This window comes from Macrobrachium nipponense, chromosome 28 (genome assembly GCF_015104395.2).
Source record: "Macrobrachium nipponense isolate FS-2020 chromosome 28, ASM1510439v2, whole genome shotgun sequence".
Lineage (NCBI taxonomy): Eukaryota > Metazoa > Arthropoda > Malacostraca > Decapoda > Palaemonidae > Macrobrachium > Macrobrachium nipponense.
The window spans coordinates 40,170,878-40,184,535 of NC_087217.1; the positions used below are offsets into that span (position 1 = coordinate 40,170,878).

Consider the following 13,658-nt stretch of genomic DNA (forward strand, 5'->3'; position numbering starts at 1 on the left):
TTGTGATTTTTGGGGAGGTCTGTACACTAGTATTAGTTATCTTCCTCCCTAGGCTGTTTAACCCTTAAACGCCGAAGCGGTAAAAAAAAAAAAAGTCCCGTGTGCCAGAGGTGTTTCAGAGTGAGTGCAGAAGCGGAAAAAATGTTTTTCAAAAAATCTCAGCACGCTTAGTTTTCAAGATTAAGAGGTCATTTTTGGCTCCCTTTTTTTGTCATTGGCTGAAGTTTAGTATGCAACCATCAGAAATGAAAAAAATGATCATTATCATATATGAATAATGCGATATATGATAGCGCAAAAACAAAATTTCATATATAATTTTATTCAGATCGCGCTGTGCGCAAAACGGTTAAAGGTATCAAGTAACTTTTTTTTCGTTGTAATGTACACTAAATTCCGATCATTTTGGTATGTAACACATTGTAAAACTATAAAAGCAACAGAAAATATTATCAGAAAATAATGCATGAATTCGTAACGCGCGGACGTAAACAAATATTTTTTTCAAAAATTCACCACAAATCTAAATATTGTCCTAGAGACTTCCAATTTCTTTCAAAATGAAGACAAATGATTGAATATTACTATACTGTAAGAGTATTAACTTACAAATGCAGTTTTTGACATATCTGACGAGTTAAAGTTGACCGAATGTCGAATTTTTTTATATATAGTTTTTTTATATGCAATTATTTCGGAAATAAGAAAAGCTACAACCTTCAAATATTTTTCGTTTTATTCTACATGAAATTGCGCACATTTTCATTTATAAAACTATGAAATCCCTAATATGAAACTGAGCAAATATTCCGAGAATGGGACGTACGCATTTCGGAGATTTGTGGCGGAGAATCCGTGCGCGGAGGGAAGGAATTTTTTTTTTTTTTTTTTTTTTTTTTTTTTTTTAATTCACCATAAATCTAAATATTGTGGTAGAGACTTTGAATTTGTTTCAAGATGAAGATAAATGACTGAATATTACTAGACTGTAAGAGTTTTAGCTTAAAATTGCGTTTTTCGACCATTTCGGTAGTCAAAGTTGACTGAACGTGTTTTTATTTCTATTTATCGTGATTTATATGCAAATATTTCAAAAATGAGAAAAGCTACAACCTTCAATTATTTTTTGTTGTATTCTACATGAAATTGCGCACATTTTCATGTATAAAACTTTCTGTAACAGCTAATTTAAAATGGTGCAAACATTACCACAATCGCACGTATGATTTTTTCGGAAGAGTTACCGTGTGGACGTAAGGAAAATGTTACTTTTTTCATAAATTCACCATAAATCGAAATATTGTGCTAGAGACTTCCAATTTGTTGCAAAATGAAGGTAAATGCTTGAATATTACTAGAATATAAGCGTTTTAGCTTACAATTGCGTTTTTCAACCATTTCGGTAGAGTCAAAGTTGACCGAAGGTTGAAAATTTGTCACTTATCATTTATTATATGTATTGTGCATGAAATTGCGCACATTTCCATATATAAAACTATGTAACGGCTAATTTAAAATGGTGCAAACATTACCACAATCGCATGTATGATTTTTTTCGGAAGTTACCGCGCGAACATGAGGAAAAGTTTTTTCATAAATTCACCATAAATCGAAATATTGTGCTAGAGACTTCCAATTAGTTGCAAAATTAAGGTAAATGATTGAATATTACTAAAATATAAGAGTTTTAGCTTACAATTGCTTTTTTCGACCATTTTGGTAGTCAAAGTTGACCGAAGGTTGATATTTTGGCACTTATAGTTATTTATATGAAAATATCTCAAAACTGATAAAAGCTACAATCATGAGTATTTTTTTGTTGTATTCTACATAAAAATGCGCACATTTTCATATATAATAATCCATGTAATGGCTAATTTAAAATGGTACAAAAATTATGTCAAAGTGACGAAATAATTTCAGAGATGTGTCACAGATACTTTTTAGTGTGGCAAGAAAGAAATTCGCGCTTGCGTGCCTGCGTAACGATTGTAAACAAAACAACACCTTGATCCGTGAACTCCCAGCATCCCCCAAGGCGCGTGATTCAAGAGTTTTCGGCTGGTAGGCCCAGAAGTATTTTTCCGCGAATTTTTAAAGAAACTTTTCTATGTTGACGTAAAATACGTCCAGTCGGCACCCGAGAGACACAAAATGTCGACGTAAAATACGTCCAGTCGGCGTTTAAGGGTTAAGTTGATGCCAGTCACTTCTTGCATGGTTGCGATTTTACACACTGTTGAACTGTGGTCCCTAGCATATAACATCACTTTTTAGTATCATTTTTGAACTATTTATATAGTCTCTTGTTGCCTCTTGTATCCATGTTTCTGTGATACCTGTTGTCTAATTCCTCACTCGCTACCAATACTTTGAAGAAATCTACTTTGTTCCGAATAGATTTTGCATTAAACTGTGCCACTGAGGGACTTGTCTGTCTTCTCTTTTGTCATTGGTGGCTTTTATTAGTTTCTCTCACTATCATTGTTGCCTGCATTGCTCTTACTAACCAGATTCTGGGTGCTTTTTGACCTCCTCCCTTGAATGTTCAGTTCATTAAGGTGTTTCATGAGGTTTTTGTTGAGGTGGTTTCCTATTAATTTTCCTCTGAAATTCAAGTTAGTTCTATCACTTTTATTTATATACTTTCCGATTCCATATAAATCTGCCCCAAAAGTTTACAAACCTAACTACTACTTCTTTTTTTTTCTGCTGCTGCTGTTAGCTCCAGTCTGACATTGATTCCAATTGCCTTGCTTAGGGAGTAGTGGCTTACATTGGTTCTGGGCAGAAGTCCTATTAAAATGCCGTTATTAGTTTTCTCACGGATGTTCTCTATAACATTACACTTTTCTATTATTTAACCTTGATTTTTTCCACTGCCCTGGCTATTCTATTTTTGGCACAAAATTTAACACCTGATCTTTTACTAGCGATAGTTTCCTCTTCTGTTTCAGAGAGCACAGCAAATCTATTTGTGGTGTTGATTCCTTTTTGGGGACAGTCATGTTTTCTGGCTGCTATCACTCTTCTGCCAACAGCTCTCTTGAATTCATTAACTTTTATCCATGTAAGCTTCTCTCTTTGTGCCTTGTCTAGTACTTGTTTCTGTTTCAGTTCTGGTTCTGGTCTTTAGCAATTGTTTTCTAATCTCCAGTATTCTCTCTCCGTTTTCTGCAATGTTGTTTTCAATTCCTGTTTTTCTTAAGAATTGTAATTTCTCTTTGTAGGTCTCCAATTTCCTCTTCCATCTTGTCATCTCTTCTCTTGCCTTTCGAGTGTCTGTCAACTTCTAAGTTCCTTAGCTAATTCTTCTACTTCCCTCCTTAATTTAGCTATCTCCCGTTCTTGTTGACAGAAAGAGAGACTGATAGAAGTGCAGATAGAAATACTGATGTGCATTCCTTTTTGTAGTCTATGCATCATTGTTTACAATGCATTCACAAGTTTGCTTTAATTTTAACTTCTGGAATCATTTCGGTCTTGGTTTTCAGTTTTTGTACATGCAACTTCCCCGGCAGATATATACTTGGCTATAGTCTCCGACATGCCCGACAGAATTTCAAATTTCGCAGCACACGCTACAGGTAGGTCAGGTGATCTACCCTCCCGCCGCTGGGTGGCGGGACTAGGAACCATTCCCGTTTCCTAAACAGATTTTTCTCTGTCGCCGGTTCCAATAACACCCGTTGTTAGTTCCTCCTGATTTGGATTTTGTTTTTTGCTTGCTGTGGATCTTTTGACTGTCTTTTGGCGACGTATTGGATCGTTGGCTTGGCATACGCTTTTGTTTACTTTTTATTTGAATTTCCTTTTTATAATTCTCTTATGCATCAGACGCTAGTACTGTTTTTAGAATATGGGCGATGAATGTGTGACGTAAGACTACCGAAGGATTCGGTAGATCCTCGCACTGTAGAAGAGTAATTTAATTTTTGTTTTTTCAAAGGAACTGCCACTCTATCACTCTATTGTAAGACTATGCAGTTACTGAATGACAGTGACAGTCATTAACATACTATGCAGTTACTGAATGACAGTCATTAACATGAAACTTTTGACATGAAGATATGATGAGGATCCTTAAGAGAACCTTCATTGTTTAAGTTTGTTTCGTAGTTCTATAGATCACTTATTAATGAATTGTCTATTTGTCTATTAATAATCTTTGTACTGAATGTGAGATTTTGAATGAGGAAGAAGTCTTTCTTCTTCTTTGAAACAAACAAACGAAGTGAGTTTGATTTATATATTTCTGGCATGAAAGCAGAGATTCGCAGGATGGAATTGCAGTTGCTTGCAAAGAGTGCTGTGGGATGTTTTTTTGTGCAGTGTTCCCAGTGACCAGCTCCGCATTGCTCCTAGGCCTAGACCTCTTCCAAACTCCCAGGACCAGGGGAGGAGGAATGTCAACAGCCGCAAGGAGGATGTAAAGCATCCCCAACGGTCAGGCGTCCCTTCGGCAGATCCTGTTGATGCGTCCCAGGCTGCCTCGGATCGCCACAGTAAAGGCATCCTAAGGAAGTGTTTTTCAGCTTCAGATTCGTCTTCGCCCAGGCGCGGTTGGAGTTCGGCTACGGAGTCGCGCCCCTTGAAGAGAGCCTGGAAATCACCTAGAGGAGACACCTTGGATTCCAGCCCGGCGCTCTTCCCAAAGGATTCTCCTTCAGACAAGAAGAGAGCCCGAGGATCCCCCGCGTCCTCTCCGGAAGGAGTTCAGGCGTCTACGAAGTGGTTCCTACTAGGCCTCCAGGAACAGTTGTCCGCTCTCGTAGGCTCCTTTTCCAAGGAGGCTTCACGCTGGAAGGACATCTCTTCCCGTCAAGAGCTCTTGTAAGAGTCCTGATAGGCGCGCTTCTCCAGTTAAGCTCTTGACTTCGAGTAGGCGCTCTACTCTAGACAGGAGATCCTCTCCTAGCAGGCGCTCTTCTGGTAGGCGTTTCTCGTCCAGTTGCCCTCTGTCGGAAGGAGGATCCTCCCCTTCCAGGATCCCAACGCATCATAGGTGCTCTTCTCCGCACGTCAGGCGCTCGTCTTCTAGCAAGCGCCTCTCTTCTGACAGGCGCCAGGATCCCAGCAGGATCCTTTCTCCTGCTAGGCGCTCTTCAGTGTACAGAAGCGCCTCTCCTGACAGGCGCCAGGATCCCAGCAGGATCCTTTCTCCTGCTAGGCGTTCTCCAGGGAATAGAAGCTCCTCTCCTGGCTGGTGCCAGCCTAGCAGCAAGCACCTTCCTCCTGCCAGGTTCTCTCCAGTGGCCAGGCCAGCAGCAGGCGCCTTTTCTCCTGGTAGGCGCCCTTCTTCGAACAGAAAAGCATCTACTACGTGGAGGACTGCGCGGCCGGGTGGGGATCTTTGGGTCCTACCTGGCGTAAGCCCAGTCATTGAGGAGAGATCCTGCCCCATCCTCAATTCTATGGGAATCGAGAGAACCACCAACCGATGATCGTCTTAACAAATTCAGTGGGGGTTTCGCCGAGTGCTTTAGATTTTTCAGAATTTCTAGCACTCGCAGTGTTAGTTTTTTACAATCTCTTAACACTTAAGCAAAACCATGGTCCAAAGTGAGCTAGACGAGAATCCCCGATAATTATTACAATATTCGGGAACCTCGCCAAATGCTCGAATTCTTGGAATAGGTTCTGTCATGTATAAGTGGGTTGGCCCCCATTGACAAGATCCAAAAGGCTCTGTCATGTAAGTGGGTAAGCCCCTATTAACAAGATCCATAAAGGTTCTGTCATGTAAGTGGGTAAGCCCCCGTCGACAAGATCCAAAAAGGCTTTGTCATGTAAGTCTGGGGTGTTGGCGCATACCGTAGTTACCTCTATGGCTGGCGACCGAGACAACTAGTATCCTAATTGAACTGCTAATTGGGGCTCCCTACAACCTCCCAAGAGTTACCAGTTTCGATTTTAGATACTTATGGTATTGTCACGACGACAACAACTCTGCTTTTGTATTTACCGAAATCCGTTTTCGCTTGTGGAATGGATTACATGGCAACTCAGGGTGACGAGTCGGCGAGAGCTAACGGTGTATGAGTCTGCTGTCACTGCGATAACAGCTCGGGTACCAGCTGGCTCTCAGAGATGCACGGTCGGTTGCTTCTCTCTCCCCTGCAATGATTGGCTGCCGAACCGTATCTCTGCCCAACAATCACGGACTTAGGTCTCTGATTAACGGGGATTCTTGCATACATGAATGACCATCTACTGCTGTGATGCTCGGTTTCATCGCCTTCGACATTGCGAGAAATTTTCAACATGGATATCTCTTGGAGACTTTCTTTTTTCTGTTTACTGTAGCAGAAGTCTGTACTAGTCTATACCTGTGGATCGAACTGCGATATTGCGGAATGTTTTCTCTTCAAGACAGAGTTTTGTCTTAAAAAATATCTCATATTCGTAGGTGTGCAATTGTTCATTGTTCACCCCGAATTAACAGATGTATTGGAAGACATCGCCTATTCCCAGGCCTGACAGCTCTGCTTCCAAATGTTCAACCCATGAGAAGCAGTTCTGCAGGCAGTACTTCCTGGGGTTTTTCTTTAATGAAAAACGCCCCGCTTTCATAGCAATTAAAACTTCTCACCGGACAGCAATGAAATAGAGGTTACAGTTTTCAGTCATTGGTAAGCATGGGTTCAGAATCTTGAGAATCTTTCTCTCAATTCGACTGTGAAGAAGTAAGTTGCATTCTCTGTCCTTTGTCTTCTACGGTACAGTGTTGTTTCTCCTTAGCTGAGATTCAACTACTATGAGAATGTCTTGCCATCAGGAACCTCGGTCTCTAGAAGGCAATTGACTTTCACCTTTGGGCACATGCCTTAACAGAATCATCACCTCGCCATCCGGCATCGGTGACAAATAAATGTACGTTTTTGATGGTCTCTTCATAACCCTTCAAAGGCGAAGGTCACGTGACTTGCTTGGATCCTTGGACAACTTACCTCTATACCGAACGCAGTCAGTCGGCAGCTGTTGGAGCGCCAGGGTCAGTTACGAACTACAGCGTAGACTTAGTTCGAGTGTGCCAAGAACTTCGCTGCGGACACCTTCCCGAGCTTGGAAGGGGTAAATACCTATATCTGCCTATCTTGAAAGTTCAAATACCAAATGTCTACTTGAGAGAGAGAGAGATTAAATTAAATGGTGTTGAATGGGTGTATGCATGTCAGGTTGTTTTTTTGTTTTGTTTTTTTTGGTTGCGTGTGTTTGTGTGACTTCGGCTGTGGGATTCTTTGGTTGCAGTGTGAGTGGTTTTGAGTGAGAGTGAATGGTTTTGGTTTGGTTGATATGTGATGTGAGATCGTCTTGGTCCTGCTTGTTGTGTGTCGTTCGGTGTTTTTAATTGCAGTTTTAGTTGGTCATCTGTGTGAGAGGTTTTAATTGATTCATGTATTCATTCATCTGATTCATTTCATTTAATCATATAATACTGCAGCGCTGAATGACCTTTGCAGGTCCCAGCGCTTGGGCTATGCCCTAAATTCGCTCTGTTTCATGTAGTTTTATATATGAAAATGTGCGCAATTTCATGTAGATTACAACCAAAAATAATTGAAGGTTGTAGCTTTTCTCATCTTCGAAATATTTGCATTAAAAAAAAAAAAAAAAAAAAAAAAAAAAAAAAAAAGACATTCGGTCAACTTCAACTCTTCTGAAATGGTCAAAAACTGCAACTGTAAGCTAAAACTCTTACAGTATAGTAATATTCAATCATTTATCTCCATTTTGAAACAAATTGGAAGTCTCTAAAACAATATTTAGATTTATGGTGAATATTTGAGAAAGAAAAAAAATTTACGTCTGCATGTTACAAATTCATGCATCATTTTGTGATAATATTTTCTGTGTTGCTTTGATCGTTTTACAATGTGTTATATACCAAAATGATGGCAATTTATTGTACAATAAAACGGGAAAAAAACATTAACTCGTTAGCTTTAACCGTTTTGCTCACAGCGTGATTTGAATACAATTATATATGAAATTTTGTTTTCGCGCTATCATATATCGCCTTATTTATGTATGATGATGATTTTTTTTTTTTTTTTTTTTTTTTTTTTTTTTTTTTTTTTTTTTTTTTTTTTCCTCCATTTCTGATGGTTGCATACTAAACTTCAGGCAATGACAAAAAAAGGAGCCAAAAATGAACTCTTAATCTTCAAAACTAAGCGTGCTGTGCTTTTTTGAAAAAAAAAAAAAATTTTTCCGCTTCCGCACTCACTCCGAGACCCCCTCGGCATTCAGGAGACGATTTTTATTATACCCCTTCAGCGTTAAAGGGTTAATAGTGTTAGCTATGGCTAAGTGCGTGAGAGCTACACGCCATTGATAATAGTATCTGATTCGCAAGGTGATGAGGTCTGCTCCTTCACCTAGGCTTTCTTAGCTAAGAACGAGGATCATAATAAGCCATATCCCTGTTCTTTTCGTATAAGGAACTTAACAGGTATCCTGGGCTCGGGCGAAGAAGAGAGCTCTGCCTGGTCAGAGCACCGAGGTGTTACATGGAGAAAACGGAGAAGATCAGGGGATCCTTGAGTAACCTCTGGTGTTCGGTCACGAATCCTTCCCATCTGCTTTCCAAGAAGGCTTTATGTTCTTTATCAGAGACTTGATATCCTAAGCTCATTCCTGGATACAGGAGGAGTCTATTCCATTGCTGAAAGTGAGAGTGCATGAGGTCAGCTGTGGCCACCTCTCTCCCTAACATATAACTTGGCTCTACGATACTTAGTGTCTTTAATTTGAGTTGGCTTAACACATGTAAGGTGACAGGTTGATTCTCTGTTCTTGTTATTTTGGTACTGCACCCAGGGCAAGGTCTCAAAATTTTTATCCTGAGTCTTGTCAGCGGTCAGGCAGGTTCCCCACTGCAAGACTTCCACCACCGATGTAGAGGCAACTCCCGGCTCTGCCACACCAGTACAGGTTAAGATGAGCACCACCAAAAGCAGCATCTCCCGCTGTAGCTCTTAGGCAAGCAAGTGACAAACACCGAGTTAGTGTTAGCCTTTCCTCTAGTTCAACAATAACATTCCTATATACATTGAATTAGTTCAGGCCATTCATCCCACCCCCCTGCAATGTGGGATTCAGCTAAGTAATTACTCGGTAAATTAGGGTGCCTCCACACCAATGACAAAACATGGTGAGAACATTAAGACTGACAAGTGGGGTAACAAGTTAAGTCTTTGAGAAACATCGTAGTAGACATGTTGGTACAGATTTGTTGGGCGACATGTTGGCAATCCTAGTGTGGATGAGGTGATGTTGTCAGAGACCTCTCACCAACTAACAGACCAACATAGTGGACAAGAGACAAGATGCTGCTGTTGATCGAGTGTTATCGGAGCCACATGTTGCTGTGGCAACCAGGCCATATGTTGTACAAGAACCACATAAAGAGGTCAGATTCCTGTTGTATTATAACGATGGTCTTGTCCATGCTCTAGATTTTCTTCTCCGATGTGCGTGCACAACAACAAATGATGCAACTGCCAGCAAAGCATCCTCACATGACATCATCTCGGCCACTTCTGAAGACATGGTGTGGACAGTTTCACCAAGTCTACTCTTATTGCCGGCATGTCTCAACATTGTGACAGATATGTCCCTATACATATCAGGAGATTTGTATCCGAATGTCTCCTACTGTGTCCCCCACAATGTTTCCAATTGCTCTCCAAGCAACATGTCACTAGTGTGGACGCACCTTACTTTCATAAAAATGACTAGTGTGGACACACCCTTACTTTCATAAAAAAATTTTATTATAGAATAAAGTTGTATAAATATACTTGCCAAGTAATTACTAAATCAAAGCCCACCCACCTCCCCTCTGATTTTCATGGACTTAGCGGCATATATTAGAATGAAGCTATCAGCTAGTGTTGCTCGTGAGTTCCTGCTGCATTGGGGCCACCTGATACCCATGCATTGTAACGGTCACTTGTGCATGAATTATAAAACATTAAAAGTCCATTGGTCATATGTTGTTGTGTAGACTATTTGATACAAGCTCATCTTTATTGTGCTTGTATAGTTATAGATGTTAAAATAAGTTGGGTTGTTTATGATTTATACCTATAAGGTGAGATGGTTCTTTGTATACATAAGAAGCATTCAGATCAGATGCATTATCTAAGAATCAGTTTCCTGCTTTTATCAAAGTAGGGCTGTGGTAACGAAAACATTGTTTCAATCAATGAAGTTGATGAGTATTGCCTCATCTACCTACTACTTACATTGGTGGGTGGACGGATAGAATAAAATAGGCTATAAGGAAATTTTGTATCTGGTTTAGTAAATGGATAAATTTTTTTTGTTTTCAGGAGCTCTTTGCGGAATTTGGTAACATGAGAAATGCTGCTGTTCACTATGACAGATCTGGAAGAAGTTTAGGGACAGCTCATGTATCATTTGATCGAAATGCAGATGCCTTGAAGGCTTTGAGGCAATATAATGGCATTCATCTTGATGGGCGCCCCATGAAAATAAGTATTGAAGGTGGCACTGGTGGTGGAATCCGAAATGGTGTTGGGCCTGTAAAGAGACTAGGCCAAGGACCTCGACCTGTTGGTAAGTAGCAGAACTTCCCCAGTATGAGCTGTCAAGTTACTAATTAGGCTTACTGTATATTTCTATGTATAAGGCAACCTTTAGATAAGACTAGGTAAAAAATCTTGGCATATTTTCATGAATTTATCTCCTATATTTAGTATAAGACAACTTCTAATTTACAAAGCCAAAATCTTATTTGGGAAAAAGTGAATTTTATTTATTTCTTTCCTTTAGCTGATAGGTAAGATGGTGAAAGAAGAGTGAGGATAGTTAGCTAGCTAACAATGGTAGGGAATAGTTTAGAAAGGTTGAGTATAGTCTAACAATGGTAGGGAATAGTTTAGAAAGTTATTTGTAAGATGTAAGAGTAATGTATATCCACAATGTTTTTGGGTAAAAGTACAGTTTTTCTTACTATGGCCTTAATATTAACATATTACAATAATGATTATTACATATGTTAAGTTTATTTTAATATATAATTCTGTTTAACAAAAGTTCTAATTTTCTAATTGTAACTTTAATGTTAACTTATCATAATGATTTGCAATATATTTACAAAGCAAGTTCTACATGTTACCTTTTCTACATATTACTTGTTCACGAGACATTTCTTAATGGTATAATGGTCGAGTTTCACCACAATGAAATATATAAGGATACTCTTCACCATCTCTCGTCTGTGTTGGGTAGTTTCTCTCTTTCTCTCTCTCAATTGGACTAGGGCATACTAATTGGCCTATTAACTCTAGTGTACTGACTTTAGGTTTCTGGTCAGTGGATCTACCAATAGGGCCTAGGCTATTCATGAGTAAGATTTAGCAAAATAAAAGTTTTTTTTTTTTTTTTCTTTTCTTTTTCCCAGGTAACAAAGGTGGTAGAGGCAGAATTGGTCGTGGCGGCAGAGGTGCGTCCAGAGGTGGACGTGGAAGAGGGGGGGCTGGAGGGCGGGGTGGCAAGGCAAAGGTGCCAACAGCTGAAGAATTGGATGCAGAACTAGATGCTTATGTCAACCAGGTCAACAAGTGAGGTAATTGGAAGCAGAGACTGGAAGCATTCAACTACAGCTGGTTTTGTCTCGCAAGGCCTGCCAAGCTACCACCACCTGCTACGTCTCCTGCTGAGTTTTCTAAGTTTTGTCGGGCACTGTAGTAAGATTGATAACAAATGAGCCTTTCTAATAGATTTGAGTTTACACAATCCTGCCTTCTATGTGCAGCCTGCAAAGTAATTTTTTGTTTCTGTACAAGTTTGGGGACAGAGAAATTTAATAAATAAAAGATAAAGCTTTAATTTTGATGTATTTGGTTCTGGGAATATTGAGTTTTACGAACAGCAATCTAATACCCTGAAAATGATTTTTTTTTTTTTTTTTTTTTTTTTCCTCCATCGTGTGGAGAATTCCACACACCAGCAATGGTGTTTAATGGTCGAAAGGCTATTGTGAAAACAACCTGTTTAATCATTGAAAAGCATGATATTGCAGCATTGGCTCATGCAGTGAACTGCCACCATAAATCTAAATTATTGTAGGTTGCTAAAGGTAATACTGTATTGAGTAATGGATGAAATGTATTAAAGTACATTGTTACATTGAAGAATCATCATCATAGAATGGAGAGTCCCTTTGGTATCCCCAGATAACACAATGCCAATACATCACTTACAAAAGTCAAGGCCTTTGAAGTTGATTTCAGGCCAATGTTTGTACTTAAAATGCCTAATATGTTAAACATGTACTTGCTAAGAAGGCTGAAGCCTGCACATGTAGTTTGGTTACACATAACCTTTGGTGTGTGCTGGATTAGCATGTTTGGTGTAACTAAACAAGGCTATATAATATATATGTAATATATATATATATATATATGATAATACTGGTAGTATCCAGTTTTCTGTTGGGCTCCAGAAGTGCCAGCCTTTAACATAGTGCCACATACCATTTATTCGTATTGGGGTGTCTGTGCTGAATTTGGGATCGTGGTGAGCCAGGTCTCAAAGGAGTTCTGCGACGGTTGTGTGGAGACTGGTGTGGTGGCTTCCAACAACTGGACCATCTGTCCCGCCGATCTGAACTCTCCTGCCAGCCATTACTTGAAGTATCCTGTCTTGTTCTTAATGATATGAATTTCTTACTACAGAGCTTGTGCCTATATATTTGACTGTAATATGTTCTGGTAATGTTGCTTTTATCATGTCAATATATTGCCAATCCTTTAACTACGTACTAGTTCATTAGCGAAATGATAGGTGAAAGTCTTCATGAGTAGGTTGGGAGGTTGAAAATGAATATTTAATCTTGCCATGATGATGAATAGTTACAGATGGTGTGAAGGTCTTAGGATTTGAGCATCAGTGTGTAAACAATGTTGACAGAGCAGTAAAGGTTGCTTGAAAGGGACATTTTAATGGGAGGGCAGAATGGCAATATATTGATGTGGTTATGGTACTCTTGATTTTGCTTTGCTAACATTGCTTTCTATCCTTTTGACAGGTGAAAGAATCTTTATGGAGGAGACAATTGCTTATTAGTGGAGTGTGCAAGCATAAGAAGTTGGTCTGTGCACGAGTCCACTTGACGGTTATAGTATTACATTTTTTTTCTATGTGATCTTCAGAAATTTATGTTCCAGAATTGAATTGGAAATGGCTTGCTTTAGTTTTGTCATAAAATGTTTATATTGTGTATTGTACAAGTGTCTCACTACATGATGTAATTAGTTTTTAGAATCCTGAAGTACAATTAAGTTACAGAAACTAATTTTTCTCTGATTAAAATTAGTGTCATTTTGTGTATGAGAATTTATTAACCTTCAATTGAGGAATGGTTTTAGCATAAGTGTGTTATGTGGTCGAGCTTAGATACATAGCAAGGAAAATTACAGGGTATTAGTGACTTCTTTGATACAACTATACTTGGACTGGGCTCAGGAGCTTCAGAATGTGGATTAAAAGGAATCCCAAATACACCTAATTTTGGCTCTTACCACCATTGTGATTGCAGTTATTCTAGAGCTGCATGCTGGATTGGATTAAGACCAATATGGGTCCTAAAACCTCCCCTCATATATGTAATTCTAAAGTAGACA

General features: G+C 39.2%; 1 protein-coding gene across 3 annotated transcripts in view; it reads left to right on the top strand.

The window, feature by feature from the left end:
- The window catches only part of LOC135201683 (THO complex subunit 4-like), a 29,716-nt gene extending 16,355 nt beyond the window's left edge, over positions 1-13,361 (top strand). For 2 of the 3 annotated variants that reach the window (XM_064230817.1, XM_064230816.1), the window contains 3 exons: positions 10,341-10,587; positions 11,435-11,599; positions 13,064-13,361. In XM_064230817.1, coding sequence (XP_064086887.1) covers positions 10,341-10,587; positions 11,435-11,598 — 411 coding nt within the window. In that variant the 3' untranslated portion in view covers position 11,599; positions 13,064-13,361. Of the gene's footprint in view, positions 1-10,340; positions 10,588-11,434; positions 12,669-13,063 lie in introns of all 3 variants that reach the window. The other variant, XR_010311586.1, reaches the window with a different exon arrangement.
- Positions 13,362-13,658: the final 297 nt, after the last annotated feature.